The sequence below is a fragment of the Notechis scutatus genome, chromosome 1, assembly GCF_049901735.1.
Source record: "Notechis scutatus isolate UNSWTSFEM ecotype Mainland chromosome 1, rNotScu1.2, whole genome shotgun sequence".
NCBI lineage: Eukaryota > Metazoa > Chordata > Lepidosauria > Squamata > Elapidae > Notechis > Notechis scutatus.
Window position 1 is genome coordinate 125252964 of NC_142009.1, and position 27097 is coordinate 125280060.

General features: G+C 37.5%; 1 protein-coding gene across 11 annotated transcripts in view; it reads right to left on the minus strand.

Annotated features, from left to right (window-relative positions):
* Positions 1–27097, minus strand: part of PHF3 (PHD finger protein 3) — a 74522-nt gene that overhangs the window by 16564 nt on the left and 30861 nt on the right. For 3 of the 11 annotated variants that reach the window (XM_087945217.1, XM_087945213.1, XM_087945206.1), the window contains 7 exons: positions 25506–25576; positions 25076–25231; positions 22999–24814; positions 14081–14399; positions 2849–3029; positions 1028–1178; positions 788–944 (listed from right to left, as the gene is read on the minus strand). In XM_087945217.1, the coding sequence (XP_087801343.1) occupies positions 788–944; positions 1028–1178; positions 2849–3029; positions 14081–14399; positions 22999–24814; positions 25076–25211 (2760 nt within the window). In that variant the 5' untranslated portion in view covers positions 25212–25231; positions 25506–25576. The remainder of the gene's footprint in view (positions 1–787; positions 945–1027; positions 1179–2848; positions 3030–14080; positions 14400–22998; positions 24815–25075; positions 25232–25505; positions 25577–27097) is intronic. The other 8 variants (XM_087945223.1, XM_087945196.1, XM_087945186.1 and 5 more) reach the window with 4 other exon arrangements.

Consider the following 27097-nt stretch of genomic DNA (forward strand, 5'->3'; position numbering starts at 1 on the left):
AACATGGCCCCTATGCCATCCATATATACTAGATCTATAACATAAACTGAATGTTAGATATATGCAGTCTGATACAGTCCTTGTACATATATATTGAAGTACAAACGTAAGGCTTGTGGCAAACCTCATAGGCCAGCAGTGGGACATGAAAGTTAAATCCAAATCAGAAAGATCTAGCAGTTAAGGCACCATATTACAAACCAGAAGACCGTGAGTTCTAGTCCCACTTTAGGCATGAAAGCCAGCTGGGTGACTTTGGGCCAGTCACTCTCTCTCAGCCTAACACAGTGTTGTTGTTGTGGAGAAAATAGGAGGAAGAAATATTAGATAAGTTTGCTGCCTTGAGTTGTTCATAAAAATAATAAAAACGGGATATAAATAAAATATATAAAAGTATTAATTATTAGTAGACAGAATGATTTAGGAAAGAAAGCTCTATTCACATATATTATTATAGTTCTCTATTAAATCTATTTTTTAGGTAAAGAAATGTGAACCCCTATTTTGGGAGGCAAAATGCCTCTGAAAAAAAATTAACAAGATATTTTAGCATGCAAAAAGAAAATGACAGTGTTTTCATTAAATATGGACAGAAAAAGTAGATTCATCAATTTGGATATGGAATAAAAGTAAGTTAGAAAATTTAACTCTAGCTCTGAGACTTCTAAAATGTTAATGATCAGGATGGAAGAAATTATGAGCATTTAAAATTATTCTAGACATCCACAAAGAAACAACAATTATTTTTTGAATAGTTCCCAAGTATGTAAGAAATGTCATGACATACTTTATTTTTTGGATCTTTCAGATTAAATATCAAGCTTCTGTACTTATTTTTGTACTTGGAATCGGTATCCCGGAAAAAGGAAAAGAGCTCTTTTTCTATTTTATTTGCAACCTTCACTGCTCTTTCCTCGGGGATCTTCAGTGTTGAATCTGCAAGCCTGAAAAAAATATAGAGATTTTATTTTATTTTTTTCAGTAAACAATTGGAGTAACAGGAATGGCTTTACTGCAGAACCCATACCTTTTTTCTAGAATTTCTTTCAGTGACTGTTTAACACTTTGTCTTATCTGATCAGCAGAAGGTTTGGCTGCAGAAGCAGGTGGTGAGTGTACATTACTTGCTGTTCCCTTCTCAGTTCTCCTTTTCTTCATTTCCTGCTTATCCTGAATACCTTTTGAAATATAACCAAATTAACCGTTTTAGAGAGCTATGGTGAGATAAAACTACATTTCTCCAACTAACCATATTCTTGATAATGAGAACAAGTGTTATTATTGAAAAGATAAAGTGAATTGACTGAATTTATTTTAACACTATTTGTAGACCGCCCCAATCTGTCAGACACTGAAAAAGCATAAAATGGTAAATATAACAACAATAAAAACAACCAATAGAAATCATAAAAAGTCCAATGATGGGCATCTATATCTAGTGTTGTTATGTACATTGGAATAATATTGTTTTTATCTGCTTGCAGAGTCAAAGAAGGCATAGTGGGACAACATGCTCCTGGGGAAAGTATGATTGAAAGTGTGGGAATAACCACAAAGAAGGCCGGTCTTATAATGTGATGTGGTTCTTAGCAGGCCCTCTCTAAAAGTTCACACCACCACAGGAAGTTTCCATTCTGGCAAAGTACTGACCAATATATCCAAGTATTTAAAGGTAACCAGCAACATTTTGAATTGGGCGCAGAACACCAAAGTTTAAATTGGTTTTATTCTGCATTGGCAAGGTTTCCCACTAATAATCTGACCACCATGTTTTATGTCAGCTACACCTTCTGGGTCACCTCCAAAATTATAGTAATCTAAACGAATGGAGATTAGGGCCAAAGGCATCCTGATAGAAGTAAGACTTTTAACTAGCATACACCAACTAGATCTGAATCAAGTCCCAGACTATAACTTTCCCTGCTGCTTAAGCAAGAGTGTCTAGGGTGATTTCCTAGTCATTACAGGGAGTACAACCAGGCCAATATTACTCAAATGCCCAGTTCCAAAAGACTCCAGCTTCAGATTTGTTCAAAAAGAACAAACTTCTTATTTTAAGATTTAATCTGAGCTTCTTTCACCCATTATTAAATTCCACAGTCTTTCTATTTTATTGCTCAAATATAATATGAATAAAACTAATCAATCAAAAATAATAATAATATGAATTCCTGTCTAATCTGAGAGACCCTACCATTATTATAACCAATCAGATAAAATTTAATATTTAAATCCATATATTATCAGAAGCTCATGCCTCAAATGTAGTCAAATCTGTATGGCAAAATTATAATTATGTAAATTAAACCAGGTTAAATTATATTCAGTGTGAGACTTGTTTTTAAAGAGAAAAGTTATTTTTAGTGTTGCTTATTCCCACATCAGAGTGCCATTCCTCAAAATAATTTCCAATAAAACGCATAAGGTATCTTAGAAACTGTTAGCTTGTACAGAGTCAACTCTATGCTTTATAGCAAGGGTCTTCAAACTTGACAGCTTTAAGACTTGTGGACTTCAACTCCCAGAATTCCTGAGCTAATATGACTGGAGGAGGAATTCTGGGAGTTGAAGTCCACAAGTCTTAAAGCTGTCAAGTTTGAAGACCCCTGCTTTATAGGAATGTAAGGTTTATCCATGCTTAATAAAAAAAGCCAACAGAAAAAAAGTCAATATTTAAAAAATATTTTATTAAATGAATAATTTTTTAGATTTATTAAAATTTATGATATTGATACCAAATGCAAAAAAAAAAAAAAAATATTCAATCTGATTTGTTTTACTCCCAGCAGTTTTTGAATATGACTTACACATTTTGGAAATGATTATCAGCAATTTTGGTTTTAGTTACCTTGCTTTGGTGTGCTTTCACTTGAACATGAAGCATTATCTTTATTCAATTTTTCATATTTGTCTTCAGAAGATCGTCGGGGAATTGAACTCATTTGCCCTGTTTTCTTAAGGGGAATCTGCGGCCCCTTTTTACTTTCAGAATCTTTGCATTCCAATACTGCTTTTGCTTCACTAGATTCCTGAAACAGTTACAACACTAATTATTAGCCTTTTTTCTGTTCAATTTTTCTTTAGTCTCAGGATCAAAGCATCTATAGAAAAATATGCATTTATATAATCTATGCCACAACTTCAGCATAAATTGTTCCCAAGAGGGCTAATTATATAAAAAGAAAGGGGGGGGGGGGAATCAAATACATTTGAAAAATAAAAAATATAAAATGAACAGAATTTTAGAGAACATTCTATTCAAACAGATTGGAGAACTTTGATTTGGACTAACAAGAGGATTCTATTCCAAAGACCCCCCCCCCTTTTTTTTTTTGCTATTCTGATTGCACTGACTATAACTATTGACTGTAACTATTACGGGGGGAGCCCAATCATACCATCTTGGCTTATAATGGTATCCAAAGAAGAGCATCATTAGATACATAGTATGGTAGTTGCACCATCTCTCAGGTAGTAAGAATTTATGGAGAAAAATATCATGTAAAATAATGGACTTTCTTTCACACAACTGAATATCCTTTTCAATTTTCTTCCTCTCAGAATCTGATCAGAACACCTTTTACCAGACTAGAGAAGTGGTGTATGGAAAAAAGAGGGGGGAAATAGGTCCCCTTCTTCAACCCAGTGATAGTCTCTTGTTTTTTTAGTGAAAAGTTAGATTTCATCCAGACACTGTAACTATGTAACTAATAAAAGCATAATCCTATGAGGGACCATAAATCTTCTAAGGAACCAACTGTTCATATTTAATACACATTAAAATGCTCCTTTGCATTTTACAATCTTAGTCAACATTCCATTGCAGAATTACATTTCTAAAACAATAGTTCAAGCAATACTAGCACTGATTTGTTGCTCAGAGGCATTTTTAGCTGAATCTGAGCATTCTGAAATATAACATAAATATGAATAATTAGAGTTATGGGAACTTCTGAAGGAAGCACAAGTTGCAACCGAATATATTGTTTTAACTTAGCAATTAATCTGGGATCTTATCTGTATTTAGACTTATCCGCACTTAGACTTATATAGTGCTTTTCAGCCCTTTCTAAATTCTTTACAAATGTCAACATGTTGCTCCCAAAAATCTGGATCCTCATTTTACCGACCTCTGAGGGATGGAAGGCCGATGGCAGATGAGATTCTGCCGAAACGTCGCTACAACTTTAAAAGCACAACTACAATGACGTGGGAAAATACTCGAACAAAGCTGAATAACTAACATACATACATACATACATACATACATACATACATACATACATACATGTAGGTCTAGGTGTGTTTGGGTCTTTTCCTGTGTAAGATTAAGAGTATCTTGGCGACGTTTCGGCGAGGTCCCACTCGCCATCCTCAGGCTGGTGCTTTCGGCTTCGTGCCAGTGCAAGCAGTGTGTGATCGGAGCTGCCGTCGATCTCACCAACCACTGCCTAACCAACACATACTTCATCCACAATGGACAAAGATACAAACAGATAGAGGGAGCACCCATGGGATCACCCCTCTCACCTGTCATCGCTAACCTATACATGGAACACTTTGAAACCAATGCTCTAGACAAATCCGAACACAAACATAAACTCTGGCTCAGATATGTAGATGACACTTTGGTAATTTGGCCACACGGGAAAGAAAAACTGGACAACTTCCTCACACATCTTAACAACCTACACCCCAAAATACAATTTACCATGGAAACAGAAACCAACAACCAACTTCCCTTCCTGGACATCCTAATTTACAAAAAACCCAATGGCTCCCTAGGACACACCTTCTACCGGGAAAAAACACACACCAACCACTACCTTAATGCACAATCCCATCACCACCCTGCACAGATCAACTCCGTAGCCAAGACCCTCATCTCCAGAACCAAATGCCTAGCTGACAAAGACCACCTGAGAACAGAACTACACACCTTCACTAACGTATTAATTTCCAACGGATTCCAAATAAACACAATTACCAACCTAATCTGAAGAGAGATACCCCCCAATAAACAAGACACAGAACAAGACAACAGTATCGCACTCCTCCCCTACATCAAAGGTACCAGACTGTGGTGGTCTCTCATGGAAAAAAGACACAACGCAAGGTTGTCCCGGGATGAGAGCTCAGAGCAAAACCTGAAACCCTCTTTTATTAGAAGCAATCTTTGTTAACGTAGCAATTTTTGTTAGCGTCCTATCACAAACGTATTACATCACCCAAAATGCACTGATTATTCGTATAAGCATACAAAGCTGCACAGTTCTGGGTAAGAAATGGCAACAATTTGTCCTTGCTCCTTGCTTCGTGTTGCAGCCAACCGCCAGAAGGCTCCGTTGTCCTAGCACGTACACAAAGAACAAAGAATAATTCCCACATCTCCTCTGTTTTTCCTTTTTAAGAGACAGGGAGTGTTTTAGTCCTAATAACAGCCTTTGTCAGGCGCGTAGGCAAGAGTGTTGTGCATGTTGATGTTATCCACAACGTTCGTGACTTCTTCAACCATCACAAACATCTTGTCCTCGTCTGGGTCGTCACAGGTTGGCTCTCCTATCTCATCTTCGGATGGCAGTGGTTCATATGTGTTAGTTATTTGTTGATTCCAGAGAGCCATTACCTGCGCAGTGGCTTTTTTCTCAGCCAAGAGGGATAAACTGTTAGAAATAGTGCGTACAAAGATGGGTAATACACAAGGCAATACAACACATCCCGCAGCAATCATACCAATGAGCGCTACAATAGCTTGCAAACCAGGCAATTTTGGGAACCAGGATCCAAACATGTTATGAGCTTTGGGGGGAATAGGGAGAGTTCAATTTGCTAATTTCGTCTTGATATTCCCAGAAAACTTTGGATGGTGTTGACTTTATGGAGGTGGTGTGGATTTTCAATATAATATAACCATATGGGTCACGTCCGGTACCGTCGATACCAAGACCTAAAAAACGATATTGTACCCCCTCGGATTCAGGTATTGAGTGTTATTGAGTGTTATTATGCAGACAAGGGGAGACCGTCGTGGAGTTGCACTCAGGCTTCAAAGTATGATAGATCAGGGTGGATTGGGTTTTCGTTCCGCTGCGAGTAGTTTTGATGCAGGCGTCGCAGGAGGATGGGGTGGCTGTCGTATCGGCAGGAACGATGTGGAAGCCCAGGAAGCAAATGATGAATGCAGCGGGCAGCTTCATGATGCTGATGTAGGCAAGGCTGGTTTGGGTAGAAAAGGCCTCACTTGTCGTCTGGGGACACAGGTGGTGGTGTTGTTGTAGGAAACAGCCGCGTACCCTCGTCCCCAGGTTATAAGTTCAGCAGGCCCGTGCCATCTGGGATCTGGAAGCTGTCGAAAGTAGACTGGAGGTCTAGGAGCATCCTTGGATGGAGAGCAAAAGTGTCGAGAGGCGGCAGAAGAAGCAGGTGTGCCAGACTCATTCAGGAAATTCAGTGTAAATAAGCACAAGTTAAGCTTGTTTTGCAGCATGGGTAGCCCTGGGGTGAGTTTCCCCATCGAGTTTTGAACTTTGTCAAGAGCATTCTTTAGGGTCAGATTGGCTCTTTCTACTATGGCCTGCCCTTGAGAATTTTATGGAATGCCAAATTTGTGCAAAATGGCCATTGTTTACAAAAGGTAGCAAAGTTGGTACTAGTATAGGCGGGGCCATTATCAGTTTTTAATTCCGAGGGCTTTCCCAGGCACGTAAATGACCGGATGCAGTGGTTAATGACATGTTTTGTGGTCTCTCCTCTTTGCGGGGAGGCCATGATGAACCCTGAGTATGTGTCCACTGAAACATGGATATATTTCCATGGTGCAAAAGGCGCATACTGAGTTACATTCATTTGCCAAATTTGGCATGCTTTTAAGCCTCTGGGAATTACTCCCATTGGCAGGGCAGGGGCTTGCTTGCTGCAAGTAGGGCATTGTTGAATAATTGCAGCAGCCTCTTGGGCGGTGATTTGGAATTCCTTCATAAGAGCCCTTTTATTTTGATGAAAATAGTTATGACTGTCCCAAGGGGTTAGGGGAGAAAGAGAGAAAGCGGATAGAATAGTAACAGCGGATGCGGCTGTTAATTGCTGCAATGCAAGCAATTTATTTGCTGGCAATGGCCATTGATCAACCCAAACAGGAACATCCGTGGTTAAGGTTAAGCGAAGGGGAAGAGGGTGAGTCATTCTAGCTGCAATTTAGCGCCAAATTGAGAGAGCAAGTCTCTCCCCCACAAATTCGTGTGAAGGGGGAGGATGGCGGGCTTAATTTGTGCAGTCCCTGTGAGATTTTCAGAAGTCACAGGGAGCCAAAATTTTGTACAGGATCATTTTTGCTACGACGTCACCCTTTTGTAACTTAGCACAGAAAGGTTAATGGCTGAGAGTTTTGAGGAAGGATAAAGCAGATCGGGAACCACAGAGATTCCTTTGAGGAGGGCATGAGGGTGAGATTGTATAAGAGCAGTTTTATCGGAGGAGAAGGAGGAAGCTGTGCGCTGACAGAGAGTGGTAGCTGGGGAAAGGATATGAGCACATCTTCTGCCACTGATAATTCATACACAGTGGATGGTATATGGGCAGCCTTGGGGGAGGGGCTAGCTGCCGGCCCCTCTACTCGTTTCCCGAGGGTTCAGTTTTTGATCGACATTGATTAGCCCAATGATAGCCTTTCTTACATTTCGGGCAGACTGTTTTTGGTCGAACATCTCTACTGGCGGAGGGCTTTGCTGCCCCCCCCGCCGGGGGCTCGACATTGTGATTTAAAGTGACCGGGCTTCCAACAATTGTAACAATTACCAGATGGCTTATTACCTCTGGTGATAGCTGCAGCCATCATTTCGGAAGTGTATTGGTGTGTTCCCACCACCCTGCAGGCTTGTAGGAATTGGGCTAGAGTGGCATCTGGAGAATTAATCAAGGGAGTAAGCAAGGTTTTACAGTCTGCATTAGCTTTCTCATATGCCAATTTAAGAAGAATTTCCTGCCGAGCCGCCTCATTTGTAATTTGCCTTTGAAGCGCGCCCATAGGAGGGGGTAAGGCAGGAGAGGAAGGCACAGAAGGGAGAGCAAGAGAAGAAGAAGAGGGATTGGGTGAGGGAGGGTCAGGAGAAGGGGGGGAGGTTTACCAACTTCATTTGCCTCCGGGGGGCAGTCGGTTTAAGAGACACAGGCGCCACAGCGGGGGGCAAGAGTTGTACAGCAGGATTCACATAGGGAGGGGGTCCAGAAAGGGGGCCAAGTAGGGGTTGCTCTAGAGAGGAGAGAGCCTCAAAAACCACCCTCCAAGCAATTAATATAGACGAAGGGGCCCTAGGACTTGCGTGAAGGTATTTTCCAATCTCCTTCCATACTGTAGTTTTGATACTGCCTTTAGCCGGATAAGAAGGGCAGTGTTGCCAAATGTATTCTAGGAGTTCCTCAATAGAGGTTTTTGTGAGGGGGGCATGAAGGGAGCCCCCCTTTTTAAAGGTAAAAAAATTTCGTTTGGTCAATTCTCTGATTTCCTGAATGTGAGCTGCCTGCTCCTTAGAGAATCTACCACCCATACTCACGAGGGATCCGTTGTCGCCAGCGATTCAAGCGGATGGGGTGCACTAAGTCTATTCCAGACGATGAGAATGGGTGTGCCAAAGATGTATCACTTTTAGTGGATCACGTCGGGGTCACCAGTTGTGGTGGTCTCTCATCGAAAAAAGACACAACGCAAGGTTGTCCCGGGATGAGAGCTCAGAGCAAAACCTGAAACCCTCTTTTATTAGAAGCAATCTTTGTTAACGTAGCAATTTTTGTTAGCGTCCTATCACAAACGTATTACATCACCCAAAATGCACTGATTATTCATATAAGCATACAAAGCTGCAAAGTTTAAGTTTGCTACAGTTCTGGGTAAGAAATGTCAACAATTTGTCCTTGCTCCTTGCTTCGTGTTGCAGCCAACCGCCAGAAGGCTCCGTTGTCCTAGCACGTACACAAAGAACAAAGAATAATTCCCACACCAGACAAAATCAGCAAAATGCTCCACAAACACAATATCAGGACAGCCTTCGGCACTGACAAAAAAATAGCCAACATCCTAAGAAACCCCAAAGACAAGATCCAGCTAGAAAACCAAGGAGTTTATGAAATACCATGCAACAATTGCCCAGCCACATACATTGGACAAACCAACAGGAGAATAAATGCACGCATTGCAGAACACAAAAACGCAGTCAGAAGAGAAGAAAATACTTCCTCCCTCTTCCAGCACCTTAAAGCCACAGGACATGAAATTAATTTCGAAGGAACCAAATTAATATCCAACACTGAACACTCCAGCAAGAGAATAATCAGGGAAGACATCGAGATAGAGAAACACCCCCATAACATGAATAGATGGGACGATACCTCCCGCCTACCAGACATCTGGAAGCTAGCCCTCACCAACAAACAAGTCCCAGCCACGAAAACCAACACCAGACCCAAAACAACATGGGACACCACTGCCAATCCCCCTGATCAGACCCAGGCCCAAGCCCATCCTATAAACAAAGGACAACCACCATCCAGAAAAGAGACCATGGCTGCTTCGCCAGCTGTCGCATCCCCCCAACCCCAAACAAGCTGACACACGCCAAGAACACAGACCCAGACCCCAAACTCGAAGCCAGACTAAAACCCAGAATACTACATCACAGCCACCTGCTCAGGACATCACACCAGAAAACTCAGGAAATTACACCACAAGAACTCAAGAAGTTGCAACACAGCAAATGACCCAGGATATCACAGCACAAGACCAAGGATACCACAGCAATAAATCTCACAAGGTCATCACACAACCCATTACCCAAGCCGTTACTACACAGGAGGCTAATGGAAAACAGTTCAAAACACAAACGACCCAGGAGATTACAACGCAGGACCCAGGATACCACAACAAAAGAACTTGCAAGCCCATCACATAACCCATTACCCAAGCCGTTAAAACCCCAGAGGCTAATGGAAAAAAGATCACTACAAAACAAACGACCCAGGAGATTAAAGCACAAGATCCAGGATATCTCCACAACAAAACTCACAGGGCCATCACACAGCCCATTATACCGACATCAACTCCATCAACCAATAAAGAGGCAGAAGCGCAGCCAACCAGCCCAGCACACCAGCCCCCATCACCAGTATTTATAGAGACGGCAGCTCCGATCACACACTGCTTGCACTGGCACAAAGCCAAAAGCACCAGCCTGAGGATGGCGAGTGGGACCTCGCCGAAACGTCACCAAGATACCCTTAATCTTACACGGGAAAAGACCCGAACACACCTAGACCTACATACCCGTACCCGTGAAAATCTACGAAAATCTATCTATCATCTATCTATCTATCTATCTATCTATCTATCTATCTATCTATCTATCTATCTATCTATCTATCTATCTATCTACCGTGTTTCTCCAACAATACGGCCTCCACCAATAGGAAGGCCCAGCATGTTTTTTTGGCATAAAATCAAATTAAGCCCCTCCCCCCCAATTTAGGCCTATTTTAAAACGTTCAAAATAAGGGGGAAGGGTGTTAGGAGCACCCCACGGGCAGCAATTCCTCACCACCAGCCGCTCCTAATGGGCGATCATGGCGAAGCGCAGAGAGCTCCCTACTCCCACCAAACACCTTTGCTGCATACCCAAGACCTTTGGCACCCGCCACTGTTGCTTTACCTTCTGCCCATTCCGCCGCTACGTTTGGAGCTGCCGCTTCCGTGTTTGGAGTGCCGCCGCCATTTGGAGCTCCAAACATGGCGGCAGCTCGAAACGCGGAAGCGGCAGCTCCAAACATGACGGCGGGCGATTTATTTTGGTCCACGCGAAGTTCAGAGCGAGCAAGAGAGGGAGACTGCGATGCCTCCATCCGAGATGGCACCCTCACTAGTGGATCACAACGTGGCTGGAAGCCCGAATCGGCGGAAAACGATGGCAATATTTTTGGAGCGAGAGGAAAGGGAGAGAAGAGTTGCGAGGCATAATTTGCAGGAGGAAGTGGGTGTACCCCACGGCAGGGAGCCCAAGGAAGAAGGGCCGGTAGGCAACGGAGAGTGTCCCGTAGCTCCGGAAGCAGCCTAGAGACGCGCCCGGAAAGAGGCGCAGATGCTGCCTTGTAGTCCCCAAACCAACTTCGTGCACCGCCTTTAGTTATGTGCGCTCCGCGCTTTGGGCATCTCCGTGTGATCGCGACCCTGTCCTTTCCACCTGGCGCCCTTGCTGCTTTCTGGCTCTTTAGCAACCGGCTTCGCGTTTGGAGCACTGCCGCTGTTTGGAGCTCCGATTCAGGCTTCCAGCCACATTGTGATCCACTAGTGAGGGTGCCATCTCGGATGGAGGCATCGCAGTCTCCCTCCCTTGCTCGCTCTGAACTTCGCGTGGACCAAAATAAAAAGATCGCCCGACGTCATGTTTGGAGCTGCCGCTTCCGCATTTTGAGCTGCCGCCGTGTTTGGAGCACTGCCGCTGTTTGGAGCTCCAAATGGCGGCGGCACTCCAAACACGGAAGCAGCAGCTCCAAACGTGGCGGCGGAATGGGCAGAAGGGAAAGCAACAGCAGTGGGTGCCAAAGGTGGCAGCAAAGGTGGGAGTAGGGAGCTCTCTGCGCTTCGCCATGATCACCCGTTAGGAGCGGCTGGTGGCGAGGATGCAAGGGGGGGAATTAAGTCACCCCCGAAAAGACGGCCTAGCCGTTTTTTCGGGGCTCAAAAAAAAAATAAGGTCCGGCCTTATTATGTGAGAAACACGGTATCTATCTATATGTTTTCTTAAGTTTTTGCGGGTATTTATATGAGTGGTATTCAGCTTTGTTCGGGTATTTTCCCACATCATTATAGTTGTGCTTTTAAAGTTGTAGCAACGTTTCCGCAGAATCTCATCTGCCATCATCAGGCTTCTGTATAGTGTTTGTCTGTATAGTGTTCTGCCGAAACATTGCTACAACTTTAAAAGCACAACTATAAAATACTCGAACAAAGCTGATTCCCGAGCCTATGCTGTCAAAGGAAGAAGACCTGGAAGATGAGGAAGAGGAACTTGGAATGCCTTCCTCCCCAGGACCTTCCTCTCTGGCAATGCCTTCCTCCCTGATAATGCCTCAGGTTTCATCAGACAACCGAGAGGAACAGCCTGAGATTAATCAGGAGGAAGGCATATCGGAGCAGCCCCTGACAGGGAGTAAAGAGGAAGTGTTGGCTTGATCCTAAGCAGCGTCGTAGGGAGAAACGTGAGCAGCAACGTAGGAGGCGTGGGAGGGTCAGAGAGTGAGCTGAGTCATTGAGCCACACCCCACAGGGGATAAAAGTGGGTGTGTTTTCGGCTGGAACTTTGTACGGGACAAAGTTTAATCTTACTTCAGATTTTCTTCATGAATGATTTTTGTGGACTGCCTTGTAATTTTCTGTGAGTAGATTTTTATTTGTTATCAGTTCGGACTTGGCAGGCAGAGGGTGTTGGAATGCCAAGGATATTATCAGTTCCAAAGAATTAACTCTGTGAAGTCCGACCCAGCTTGCCTGCCTGTGTTTGTGTGAGTTTGTATTCTTTCATCTTTTGGGAAAGAAGAAAAGTGAGACAAAACATATATACATATACATACACACACACACACACACACACACACACACACACACACACACATGGCATTCAGCTTTGTTCGGGTATTTTCCCACGTCATTGTAGTTGTGCTTTTAAAGTTGTAGCAACGTTTTGGCAGAATCTCATCTGCCATCATCAGGCTTCTGTATGGCAGATGAGATTCTGCCAAAACGTTGCTACAACTTTAAAAGCACAACTACAATGACGTGGGAAAATACCTATATATATATATGTTATGGCTCCCCCTTCAAAGTTCAAACAACACAAAACCAAAAGCAGCCGTTCCAAAACTTAAGTCCAAAAGAAAGGAGTTTAACAAGATAACGACTGTCATCAATTATATACACGTCCTGTTCAGCAAAAACAGTTCTGGCATAAATCCACAAAGCTCCGAGCCTCTGCTGTAAACCTTGTCACGCAAACAGACACTTTGTTCCTGACAATCTTTCCTCACACAGCTGTGTCCTTTTATAGTCCTTGAGGCAACGTACTAATTATTGACTCGCCCTTCTCCTAAGTTTGCCTCCGTAAAACACCTAGATGGGCGTGTCAATCTCCCTAAATCAACGTCTGGCTTGATGCCTCCCCACAGCTTGACGTTTTAGCCTCCTTCTAGTTCTGGCATCAAGCCACGATCTGTCCGTTTCTTCGCTCGATTCTTCTGACTCATGTTGTGCTTCAATTTCAGGCATGAATGAGGTCGAGGGTTCAGGCGAAGAATGTCTGTGTGATAACCTCTCATCCCCCTGGCTCACATCTGTGTCTTCTAACAATTCAGACTCCAAATTCTCAGCAGGCTCCAGCCTTTCATCCTCAGAGTCATCAGAATCAAAACTTACAGCAGGATCGATCCTTTCAGTCACAACATACATATATACATATATACATATATACATATATACATATATACATATATATATATATATACATATACATATACATATACATATACATATACATATACATATACATATACATATACATATATATATATATATATATATATATATATATATATATATATAATAAATATACTAATATTAATACTTAACAAGTGACATTGATCAGTATTTCAGGGCTTGAATTTGAGTCAGGAAGCCAAATATCTATTCAAAGTTAATAATTCTTTATTAATCATACATTAACTGGAAATGAAAGCAATATGGATACTTTTTATTGTGAAAATCCCCCAAAAGATACATTTTATACCAAACTAATTTAATAAAACATTTAGTAACTCTTTCTTCTTCCATTATTTGGAAAACAACTAATTGGCGAAATCTACAAATGACTGCATGAGGCAAATAAATCTCAAGTCTAAGTAGAAAAAATACTTATTTAAAAAAATTTAAAGGATATTTTGCCTTTTAAAACCAAGTATGGCACATTTGAAAGGAAACACTTTAGAAGGGTTAACACAAAATTTGCTGTAATCTGTCCATACTGTAAAAAGAAATCTCATTTCTTACCCGCTTAAAAATTTTGACCTTATGTTTCACAGAGTCTTCTCCTTGCTTTGGGGTCTTGTTTTGAGGGCCCATGAAAGTTTGCTTCGACATTCCAGGCTTCTCACACTCCATTGATCTATTTTCTCCGACTGTTTCAAGTTTCACATTGGCATCCAGTATATTCTTATCAACTGAATCTGGTTTCTTGTCTTCCTCAGCGCAGCATTTGATGCAAACATATTCTTTGTCTTCTTCTCCCATTTGCTGTGCTTGAAACAAACTCAATCCAACACAATCGCCATGAAACCAATCATCGCATCTACCACAGCCTACCATGAACCTAGAACCAAAATAAAATATAAAAAATCACACTGCTGTATCATATTATTTATATTATGCTAAACATTAAGTTTGTAACTGTCCTAAAAGGCCTTCCATATAGAATAGGTCCTCTTTCTTTGATATATTTTGTGCAGAAGAGTGCATCCATTTTTCCAGCCTTACAACATGGTGTAAAACGCCAAGGTTACAGCAAGGAGATTTTGTTATGCTAGTCAGTACAGTCTATATCATTCTTAATAAAATATGTCTACAAAAGAGAATTTTAACTTTTGAATTTTGTTCCAACAGCCTAATAAAGATGACTACTTACAAGTTCAGAAAGAATTCAACAAATGAATATGTTGATTCCATAGATCATCAAAACACTTGCAAATTTGGATCTGGTTTTGACAGGCAATGCCCAATTGTTTGATAAACAGATTAATCATTCTTCCCTATTCCAGATTACATAGTAGGCAGAATCACAGTTGCCACTATTATACTTATCAAATAATATAATAAAATCCCGGACAACTGCAAACTTCATTGAAGAACTCATCGAAGGTAAGAGTTGTCCTTAAATTGGTAATTTTCTAAATGGTGTAAACCCCTAGTATTCTTTCTTCCCCAATGAAATTTGATAGGAATAAAACCCTCTAGTAAGATAAATTATTCATACTTTAGCATACTTAAATGCATTAGAAGGCAACTCAATCTCCTCCCACCAAGTGGAGCCACTGGGAGGGAAAGACTACTACCCCTTTTTATTTTCAGGTTTGCCTTTGTAAAGTTTTAGAAAATAAGTTATTTGAAATATTTGAACTGATTTCAGAAAAATCTTGAGTCACTACTGAAGTTTGACCCAGTTGCCTATTTTGAAAATAGTCATTTTCAAAATAGGCAACTGGGTCAAACTTCAGTAGTGACTCAAGAGAACAATTCTGCCTAGATCTTCAAGCCTAAAATCTCCATTATCCCAAATTATTTTGAAGGTGTTTCAGCTTGAATAACTTTAACAAGCTGATGAATTTAAATGATCTGTGAATATATGCATAGTCCATATATTTTATAAGGAGATCCGAAGGAATTTTACCTAATTAAAAACATAATTTTTCTTCTGACTTAGAAGTGTACGTGCAAGTATATCTGTCTACATGTTTGTGTGCTTATATATCCACATCCCAACTGCTTATCCAAATGTAGAAACCTTTTAAATGTTTTGAATTTATTTGAATTCTATAACTAGAAAGATAACAACCTCATATTTTTCCATGAACGTACAATATGGAGAGTGGTCATATTTCATTAGAAAGACAGAGCACGCTAGGGAATATCATTTATATTTCAGAAATGATTGAAATAAAGCAAATGACAGTATTAAGTTTTCATGAGAATTTCATGAAGTTTATTAATGATTCACTCTGAAACATGACAGTGAAATAGGCCACAGAGGTATTTTATGAACGGGTGTAAAAATATTGTTTCTTTATGGTTTAGTGTGTTCATAGAAATTAGAAAAAAATGATTTTTTAAAGAAAGTTGTAATCGTATGAAATAACAGTAAGCTCAGAGCTACCTTGTAGGGGAGATGGGTGGCACAGAAATTTAATAAATAAATAAAGTCAAAAGACATTCCTTTCAAGGAAACCTGAACTTGACTGTCACAAGAAAATTGTCATTAGAAATAAGTTCACATTCTTGACAAAACTGACAAGTTCTGTTTTTGAATAAAAAAAGGAAAAATGTAGATGATTAAAAATATGGAAAGACAGGAATTAGTACTTATTCCATACATTTAATGATATTCTAGCGGCTGAGAAACTGGAAGACCAATACTCCCCCCTCCCCCCCCAAAAAAAACCTCCACCAATGGTGACTTTAAAAATAATACTGAGTCACTAAAAAAGTATTGCACAAACTACTTTTGAAATATAAAGGCTGGAGTGCAAAGAAAGGACAATTCATATATTATGAAAATATATGTAGTCCTTAAGTATATCTTTGGATAAATTGTTCATTTATCAAACATCATTTGAAAAAAGACCAGTTGTTTTATTTAGCAAACTTTTTTTTTTTAAAGGAAACTATGTATTATGATTCCTTAAGAACAATCATGAATTTTCTTCTATTTTACATGTTAAAAAGTTTATTTCATTAATCTCTGAATCACACCTGGATTTAATGGAAGTGAACTTGTTTTTACACTGTCCAGTTTACAGTAATCTAAATTTTCACACTGACAGTTCAATAAATTATGTGGACATATTACAATGCTTTTGTCATTCTATTTAATAAAATCATTTCGGAACAGATGAATTCACTACAATCTTTATAGAAATAGGGTTTTCTTTCTTTTGTTCCCTTTTAACAGGAAGAACTAATTCTGCTAACTAATAAAACTTTTTTTTTTTTGCCTGCTAACCTTTCTCTGAAATAATACTAATTCTTGATCTGAAAAATAAAATGTAGAAATTAACCAATAACATTAATGTACCTTTGGATAGATATATTAACTTTATCATCAGCTTAAGTCTCAGAAATGTCAGGTTTCACTTAAGCATAATGAAATCTGGATATAACTGATAAGGACTGAGCAATGACTCAGTAAGCATAACAGTTGATGTTTAATTTACTGCAAAAAGATTCAATCTGGTAATGAAAAATTGGACAGTATATTAACTTGCACTATAGATTTAATTGGATATATTCAATAGAATATAATGTCTATACATTCCACTACTTAAACAATTTATGCTAATTTAGTTCTTATTAGTATTTTACCAAAATATTATAGGATTCCAAATAAAGGCAGGATTCCTGCTTATTCTATCCTGGTTTCACTAATCCTCCAAGTGACACTTGAGACTTTCAAGAAGAGATTGAACTGCCATTTGTCAGAAATGGTGTAGGGTCTCCTGCTTGGGCAGCGGGGGGTTGGACTAGATGACCTACAAGGTCCCTTCCAACTCTGATTATCTGTTATCTGTATCACAGAAATTGGCAGGAAGAAAGAGTACATTTCCCAACAATAAAATGTGAATGGATTCAATGGAAATTTTAATAATTTGATTTTTTTACTTATTATATTTCTAAACAATCTTTTTATTAAAATCTTTTTTGAGTAATAGTGGGGAAGAAAAATTCCTAATAAGCTATTAAGTAGCCATTTTCCCAATAAATTTTGACTTCATTTTTTAAAGAAACCACTAAACTTTTAGCCACTAGGTTATTACTTTTTAGTACTGATATTGAAGTAGAAGCAGAACTAATAATAGAAAGGAGCAGCTAATAGTGTGGGATAATTGTGGTGGATAGGAAGACTTTCTAAAAAAAACTGTCATTCAGAAAGAGCTGGTAACAAAGCATTCTTCTCTGACAGGTTTTGTAGTAGCATTCAACATGTTGGCCCACTAACACTAAAACTCTGGGTGTAGATTGCTTCTTAGTTTGATGTCCAATTGCATGAACCATGTTGTAAGGTTGGAATGGATACACAGCTGCAACAGAAAGAAAGAAATAATTTAAGATAGTAATTGGTGATATTTAACGGATTCAACAATCATGAAATACAACCTACACAATCCTTAAAAACTCTAATTACATATATTTGTATTCTTAAATGCTACCTTATTGTTCTGTAAGCAGGAACATCTGCTGCAAGCATACTTAAATAATTGTATTAAGATATGGAAAACTCATTTCCACAGGAATCTCACTGTTACAAGTGAATTCCACTACTCAGAGGAATCTACTAAAACATTCCAATGTGATACAGACTATCTTTTTCAAAAAAACAAAATACAACTTTAATATGAGTAAAGCAAAGCTTTTTGCTGGTAAGTCAGAATCTCCTTCCGGAAGATAGCATTAAAACAAACAAAATTAGAAAACAAAGAATAATACACAGTCTAAATTCACTTTATTGTAAATACAGTTTAAGATCGTTTTGTAAAAGCAATCAAGCCAGTTGCTTAGGGAAGTTGTAGCACAAGATGTGTTTGTCTGTGTCTGTCAATCAGTTCATTCCATTTTATTTTTTGTACAGGCATGTAGCACTTCACATATAGTAAGAAATACACACACATATATAAACACAATATGACAAGCATCGTGTCTTTAAATAAGCTATTCCACCAATGACAACTTTTTAAACATGTTTGAGTTAGAGCTGCATGTAACAGGTTGCAAGAATAATCTTGAGGAAGAAGAGCCTCAGAAGGGTCAAATAAGAGAAATCTGAATCCAAAGCAGAAATACAATTTGAAAGAATGTCTTAGACATATCTTACTAATATTAAAAGGTTTAATTAAAGAGTAGCAAGATCTTGCTCCTGATCCCATATCAAAGATATGTTAGAACAATTAATCAGTGGAACAACTGGATACTATACTTAAAAAAAAATTAGTAGGAAGTTTTCGACACTTTATAAAATGGTAAGCAAAAAATCCATCTGAAAGTTTTTTTTTTCAAAACACCATTAGCTTCTTTGTTAAATAGTCATTAGTTTAATGAAAGAAAATTGCTATATAATAAAGTTCAATGTTTCTTACCAAGGAACATTTTCCAACACTTAAGTAAATAGGAAAACCTCTTTAATGTAATTTAATTTTCCTACAAAGTAATTCGCACTTATTAGATCTCAGCTTAATGAGGTTTTTAAATCATATTAGTTTTTTATTTATTCCTGAGAATTTTAAATAGCTTACTGCAATACATTAAAATGATTTAAAGAATGATGCAGATATAGCAATTATCGTCACTTGTAGTTACAGAAGTTAATAGAAATCAAATCAAATAATAATGAAAAATTGTGATAATGAAAATGAATGTAAATAAAGGTAGTCCTCGATTTATGACAATTCAGCCCAAAATTTCTGTTGCTTAGCAAGGTTGTTAGGTAAGTTTTGTCCCATTTTACCACCTTTCTTGGCAGAATTGTTGATTGAACCACTGCAATTATTCAGTTGGTAACACTTAGGGACTTAGGGTTAAGGAAATCTGGTTTTCCCATTGACTTTGCTTGTCAGAGGATCACAAAAGGTGATCACATGAACCCGGGACATTGCAAACGTCATAGGTATGAGTTGCCAAGCACCTAATTTTGATCACATGACTAGTGGGATATTGCAATGGTTGTGTAAAAAACAGGCATAAGTCACTTTTTTTCAGTGCCTTTGTAACTTTGAAAGGTCACTAAATGAATGGTTGTAAGTCGAGGACTACCCATAAATAAATCAGTAATGGTAGAGGGATGAATATTAGACATTTGATTATGTCATAAATACTAAACCACAATGGATTAGTTAACTATGCTAAATAAAAACTAATAAACCCAAATCATGTATTGACACCATATGTGAAACACACTATAGCATTGTGATGGAAACAAAATGAAAACATAGTCCCATACATGTATACTTAGATGTGATGCAAATCTAGAATTGTTTGCAATCTAAGACTTTTACTTTAATTTCAGTTAAACCAGTATGAATGTTTACCCAAGAATTAAGTTCTGCTGATTTCCAAAGGTTTATACCACAAGTAATTTAATATAAAACTTGTACATTTGAGACATATTCAGAACTTTATTAAATTTCTAATCTTAGTGACTCTGGGCAATTTATCACAGCATAATAAAACCATACAAATACTTGGATAAAAGCATAGCTCAGAATTTACAATTATCATTATAAAAAATAGAAGAAATTGTAGAAGATATGTACCATTCAGATTTTTTTTCATAACTGAACTATGTAAAACATACATACATAAACTATGTAGAATGAGTCCAGTCCAGAAAAATACTTAATTTAAAATAAGTGTGGATTAGATTTAAATTTAGATTCATGCAGAAAGGGGCAAATAGAATTAAAATGGTTATTACGGTTAGTCTCCAAAATTACTGTGAAAGCTTTTTCCATGGCAACTATAAGGCACAGTGAATGGAAAGATCAACTTCCACTATCCTATTGAGTGGATCAGAATCTAGATCGATTTATATCTACTTTAAAATGTGTGCATCTAGGGCGAGAACTGTGGGTAGAACTCTGTATGAGGCTTGCAGAATAATATTGTTCTTCTAACTTTAGCCTTTTCAAAATTTCTGAGAAATGTAGGGAACCCTAGGTGTATGGGAGAAAGAAACCAAGAAAATGGATTCCACCAAGAGAAGTGCACTATTTGGAATCTATCAATGCATAGAGCAACTTTTTTTATTACTTAAGTAATAATTGTAACTTTAAATTGTTAATTTACCATTTCTACAAGATAACAAAATATTGATCTCTCCACCTCTACTGCAGGAGTCATTGTTACAAATGTCTTATTTTAATATTAATTGAACTCATTCTAATTAGCCTTTATCATTTTAATAAGTGTTGATGGCTTCTGAAATAAAACAAAATCAGGATTGGGATAGTGGAAACCTAGCTTAATAAAAAGATCATGGAAACAACTGATTGCAAACCAATTATCAGCCAACAATATAATACAGAAAGCTAACACCATCTTAGCCAACATCAACACAATTTCCAAATTATGAAAAGAAATAATTACACTACATCTTGCTTTGCTTAGTCTTCGTCTTCAATATTTTAATTCTGGGCATTTATACTCTTGAATATACTCTATATTTAAAGAAAGGCAACAAAGATTACCTGGTGACTAGAAATTAAACCTATGGAAAAAAATATTGAAGGACCTGAGCATGTTTGGAATTGAGAAAAGATTTAGCAACATTCAACAAATGCTTGAGAGGTTGTCTACAGAAGGTCGAAACTTGTTCTTTCTCAGTCCAGAAATCATGACTTTAAGTTTCCAAGAAGTCAGAACTGAATGTCAGAAAAAAAAAATCTAACAGTAACAGCTATTTGACAGTGGAATCAATTATAAAAATGAGGGGTGGACTTTCCTTTACAGGATATTTTCAAGCAGAAGCTAGCCTGTCACATATATGTTAAATTGGTTTGATACAATGAAGAGGGGTTGGACTTAATAATGGCCTAGATGGCCTCTTCCAGCTCTATGATGCATTCAATAGGTGTTAGATGCTAGTTGTGATATGAACTGCATTAATTTACAATAGTCTGAAACTTCTGCCCATTTCAACAGTTATGTTAGTAGAAAGTACTGGATACATGTTTATAATTTTCAAATAAACCATATTAACTTTACTATACTGTCTTGATAATACAATATGTGAAATTTGTATCAAATATTTTTATTAATTCCTCTTGGCAATAAGGCAAGGAGAATAATATTTCAAATGTTACACATTCCTAGTTCCTAGGAATTTCAAACTATAACCTCTACTGTTTCTAGTTAACCATACAGTATAAAGTGTAATAGAATCATTGTCCACAATATCTAGAACAGTTCACATTTGAAAAAGCTGTTATGCAGAACAGCTGGTACACATTTTATTGCACACACAGGAAATGAAATCAGGTTAAAACATCAAAAGTTTTCAAAGATTCTCAAAAAATCTATCACAGCAAAACTGAGCGTTCTTTAAAAAGTATTCAGGATGCTGCAAGGTTCAATTTTTGCTATTAAAGCTAACAATGGATATTTTAATATTTATCAATAGTGCTTACTATTTTTTATATCACTAGTAGGAAAACTCCATGAAAGCATTTTTTATTTGGTAGGCTGAAATATGGAATATATATATACTGGGAAGTATGCATCATAGAATAAAGTAGACTTTACTTAAAGGTAAACTTAGATAGTCAAGATTTACATATAATGCTAAGTTAAAGTAATATTTGTTTATTCTTGGCTTAGAATGAAAATTGAATTCCCCCTAAAAAAAATCTAAGGTTTTTTTTGTTATCAATCCAGAATTTGAAACCAAGGATGGTCTGTTGATGGTTTGCAAATCCTGGCTTATTTCAATTGTGGTTTAGTTAGATCTGAATCCTTGCTTATTCCTGGCTTATATTTGTGATCCTTGGGTAGTAGCATAAGTAGAAAAAACCAGAAGTTGTGAAAAAAGCCATTATTAATTTGTTCATCCCCAAGTGTTTTGATTTTCAAATCATTTAAACATTTTTTTTGCAAACAACCAGAATATAGGGCTATTTTCTTGTATCTATCTCTTCTTTTGCTTCTTCATTATCTTCTTCTTTCATCTGCCTTCACTCCCTTAGTGTAGATGAAGGACATTCTGACTTACTTCAACAATACTAGATTTTAGGTTACAAATTGATTAATCTGATTCTATCTTTTATGTTTTAATTTGAAAAAGATAGTCAAAAACCTAAAATTGGAACAGGAATGGATAATGTGTGACTGCAAAAGATCTCTCTGGAAATCTCTTAATCATGTACAGCCCAAGAGCAACCCTTTTGCAGTCTACCACTGTAACAGGTTTGTCCCACTTCACCACTTAGCCTCCAATTCTCTCCCCCCCCCCCAAAAAAAACCCAAAATATTGATCCTGTCCTATGATGACATAATTGGCTATGATCAATAATGTGAAGCATTCAAATGAAAAAATAAAATTTAAGGAGTCCATCCATCCCCATTAAAAGAAATTTACCTACCCCTACTCCAAAATATGAGATGCCAATTACAATTTTTTTTGGTAAAATCAACAATGTGTTAAAAGCACACACCTGTTGCCATGTGGCTTTCTGCAAAACCCACACTGCTTACTAGGTATCCAGAAAGTTTTGCTTTCACTGGGAGACAGGAGTTCTGTGCTCTCTCGTTTTACAGTAGAAATATTATCTGGGATAAACAGAGGTGGTTCATCAACTGAAAGACTTTTACTGCTTCTTCTCTGTCGAGGCTGAAGGTTCTTTTCTAACTTTCTAACTTTCATTTTCTCCTTTTCATCATCTTTTAAATAATCCACAAGTAATGCCACGGAATCTTTTTTCCCGCTTTCTTCCTTAATGCAATTATTTGTTTTAAGGTGATATTTCTGTGGCTGCTTCTGACTCTGTTGTGGTAACTGCCCTTGTTTAGAGCTAGTTGTTCCCAACACTAAATGTAAACCTTCTTTAGAACCAGCATGATGGCTGACAGATCTGTCATTCATTCTTTCTGTCATTATCTTCCGTACTTGAACTGGTATTTGACCCCGGGGAATATTTTTCCCAACCTCATGGATTTGCTTCTTTAGAGGTATTCCAGAGTCACAGCTCTGAAATCTTGTATCTTTATCTGAATGTTGTTTCTTAACTTTAATTATTTTCTGACAATGCTGAATGTTTCCTTGCTCCTCTATGTGACGTTTCAGACTTACTGAAGACTGACCACGAGGACTTGGAAGAACATGAATTTTACTGTGTGTGTCCTGGCCTACAATAGTCAATTTCTGTTGTGTGACTATAGTTTTATTTTGTTTAGTCTTGGTATTTTTGGACTTTGTCTTTTTTAGATATTTTAATGGAACACCAGATTGCCCATCTTCCGGCAATCCTGAACTCTCAAGCTCTCCCATTTTTACACTTTCAGGCTCTTGATCTACTGGTTGGGTTGGAATATCTTGAATAATGTTATCTTCCAAAGTATTTGCTTCTAATTTGATAGAATTTGTACCATCATCTTTTAAATTAGTCTGTTCAAATTCCATGCTATTTAGAGGAAGACTGTCTTTCAAATCAGCCTTTACTAGGTTATCTGAACATTCTTGCTTTTCTTCTTTTTGCAAATTAGCATTATGAGCAATATCACCACTAGCCTTTAAACCTAAATTGCATTCAGCCTTTCTGACCACAAAATTAGACTGAACTATAAGGTCTTCCTGAATTTTACTTGAATTTTCACAAGTTTTGGAAACAAGCAGAGTATCACTCGTCCCAGTTTCCTTGTTTTGATCTTCTATTTCAGTTCTGTTCTGTTCTTTTTCAGTCTTATGGTTTGCCTTTTCTGATGAAGATATTTCAGGTATATATTTCATTACTTCATCACCTTCCTCTTTAAGGCTATTGCTATCTGTAACTTTACCCGCCTCCACAAAAGCAGATGATGTTGACTCTGTTCCAATGGTAGCATCATTATGTTCTGTAACAGCCTGTGCTCCATTTTCCACTTCTTTACATAAGGTAATAGAATCTGGCAAGTTAGAAGAGTTTCCTGTTTCATGACATACTTTGACTTTTGGCTCAGTGGGAATTTCATGCTCATTATCTGCTTCAGTGCTTTCTGATTCTGCACAAGATGGAACCCATTCTGAATTGCCTGAAGATGATGGTGGGATTTCTTTTGTTTCTTCTAACTGGGAACTGTCATTACTTGGCTCAGTCTTTTTTAATTGTTCTGGTGCATTATTGTTATTAGTATCCTGTTTAGCCTGTCCTTTATCGTGTTGTTTCAGTCCTCCCTTCTGAGCTGGTCCAGACTTTACAGTTTTCTTCGTGGGAACAGAAGATGAAGAATTTGAACGTTTAGCTAGTGTGCTCTGCCGCAGACTTCGTATTGGCTCTATTAAAAAAAGTTATATTAGTGTTATTTATACCAATAAAGACACAACATACACTAAAACAGGTTGATTTATATGTAATTTAACACAATAAACACAAAAGATAGTAAGCTTATCCTCAATATCTATTCAGGTCAAGTGGATTATGAATTGTTCTGTTCATCAAAATATAAGCACATTATTGCAAGCAAACACTAAATTATGTTCTTTAAGTGGTTTGATCATGGAAACAGGAACTCTACAAAATGCATTTAAAAAACTACCTTGGTTCATTAAACGTGGAGACTTTCTTGGCGATTTGGTTGAAGTTCCATCCATTTGGTCCCTCAATTTCCTGTTGGATGACAGATCACCTTCATCAATGGTACTGTGAGGAGTTTCCTTAACTCTGTCATCCATAATATCATCAAGTCCAACAGCTAAAAAAAATGAAAAAAAATCCTAAATCTTAAAAAGATTTTTATTAAGCCTACAATGTCATGAAAGATGTGAAACATAAAGAAAGCAATGGCAATGGGAAAGGGGTAGGATGGGGAGGGGAGAAGAAAGAGATAAATAAGATTAAATGCATGTGTAGAAAATGAGTTGTACAAGTTTCCCACAAGGCAGATAAAACAAGTGGTCATCCAGAGCAGTATTATTTCTCAAACATGGTCCTTGAGAAAGAGTCATAGCCATTTTTAGTGGACTCACATTTTATTGATTTGCCACAGGAAGTTCTCAGTCCTTAAAGGATCAGCTGTCCCCTCACTGTCCCTTCCCACCTAAGAGAAAGAGAATTTAATAATGGAAAGAGCTGATCCAAAAGTGACAATTTCTTTTATCTATATAATTTTAATAGTTTATTTGTAGATGCTAAATATAGAACATGATAGTCTGGCAACTATTAATAAGTGTTTCACCTGCTAAAAATCTAGCCAAAATCTAAAGGCTACAGTATAAAGTTTGTAATTTTATGTACATCTCATTAAATGTAATGAGATTTTCATGCAAACATACTTCTTAGAATTTGTTACTGTATATTAAAATAGTGTATGCAGGTATGTATGAATCTATATATTTACTTATTTTACAAAATGTTGCACAACACATTCAATAAATGAAAACCTACTAGAAATGTCTATGTTCAGAAAACAGGAATTATTATATTGATTTTCCATTACAAAACTCAGTTTCCTTTTATTCAGTGTCTGATAATGGGTGTTGATTCAATTTAGAGATTTACTGTCTCTGTCACTGATACAAAAATTATTTAATACTAGCCAAGAAGAATTTAAAATTTACATTATTATTAAATATATATAATAAATATTAGCCAAAAAAAAAGAGTATTTTCTTCCAAGGCTGTGCAATGACTATGAAAAAGGGTGACTCGATGTACACAGGAGTGGAGATGAAGCTCACGTTATTAAAAGATGCTGACATGGTTGCTTTGTAAGTTATTCCTGGCAAAGAGGCTGTGCATATATTTCTTTCTAAGAACTTGCATAGCCTTACTCATGGCAGGTTGTCCAGGATCTGTTTTAGGATTTCTAATAAAAGTAGCTTGCTCTTCTTATTAGTTACAATTAGTTACTTCTATTGCCACTTAAAAATCTTAGTTAATGATAGGCCAAAATGTAGCTTTTCATAGTAATCTCATTAAAATTCAATTACCATAATTATCATAGCCAAGGATTGTTTCATTGGCAATATAAGGACTCCCTCCATCTTTTTATGAAAAGCAATAATGAGAAATTAAAATATAACATGATCCTAAATTTAACCCTAATGCACCCCATTCCAAACTTCCACCTAGTCTGATGAAAAGACACTAGTGAGCACCTATCATTGATTTCCTAACAATTACAAATCTATCTAACATTATACAATATGAATTTCAAGGGAAATTAGAGAAATTTACAAAAAGCAATTAGAATCATAAATAAGATACAATATGATTAAAAAGCAAACAACAAAACAATAAAATAGTTTAACAAGAGTAAATTACAATTTGTTTTATAAATTGTTTTGATATTTTTAAGTCAAGTAATTGCTAAGGCCCTGCTAAGGAACATATCTTCAGATTTGGATTGATTTATATGTTGTCTCCATTACCAAAGTAACTCTAAGTGAAAACAATAATAAAAGCAATAGAAATCATACATAACGCTACATCACTATACATCTGAGAGGACATCCAACAAAACGGATTAAACATCAGGATAGACCACCAAAGAACTGTTACACTGCAAATCATGTTGAAACTTTATAAATGCCCAACGGTGTCAGAACCATCCATCTCA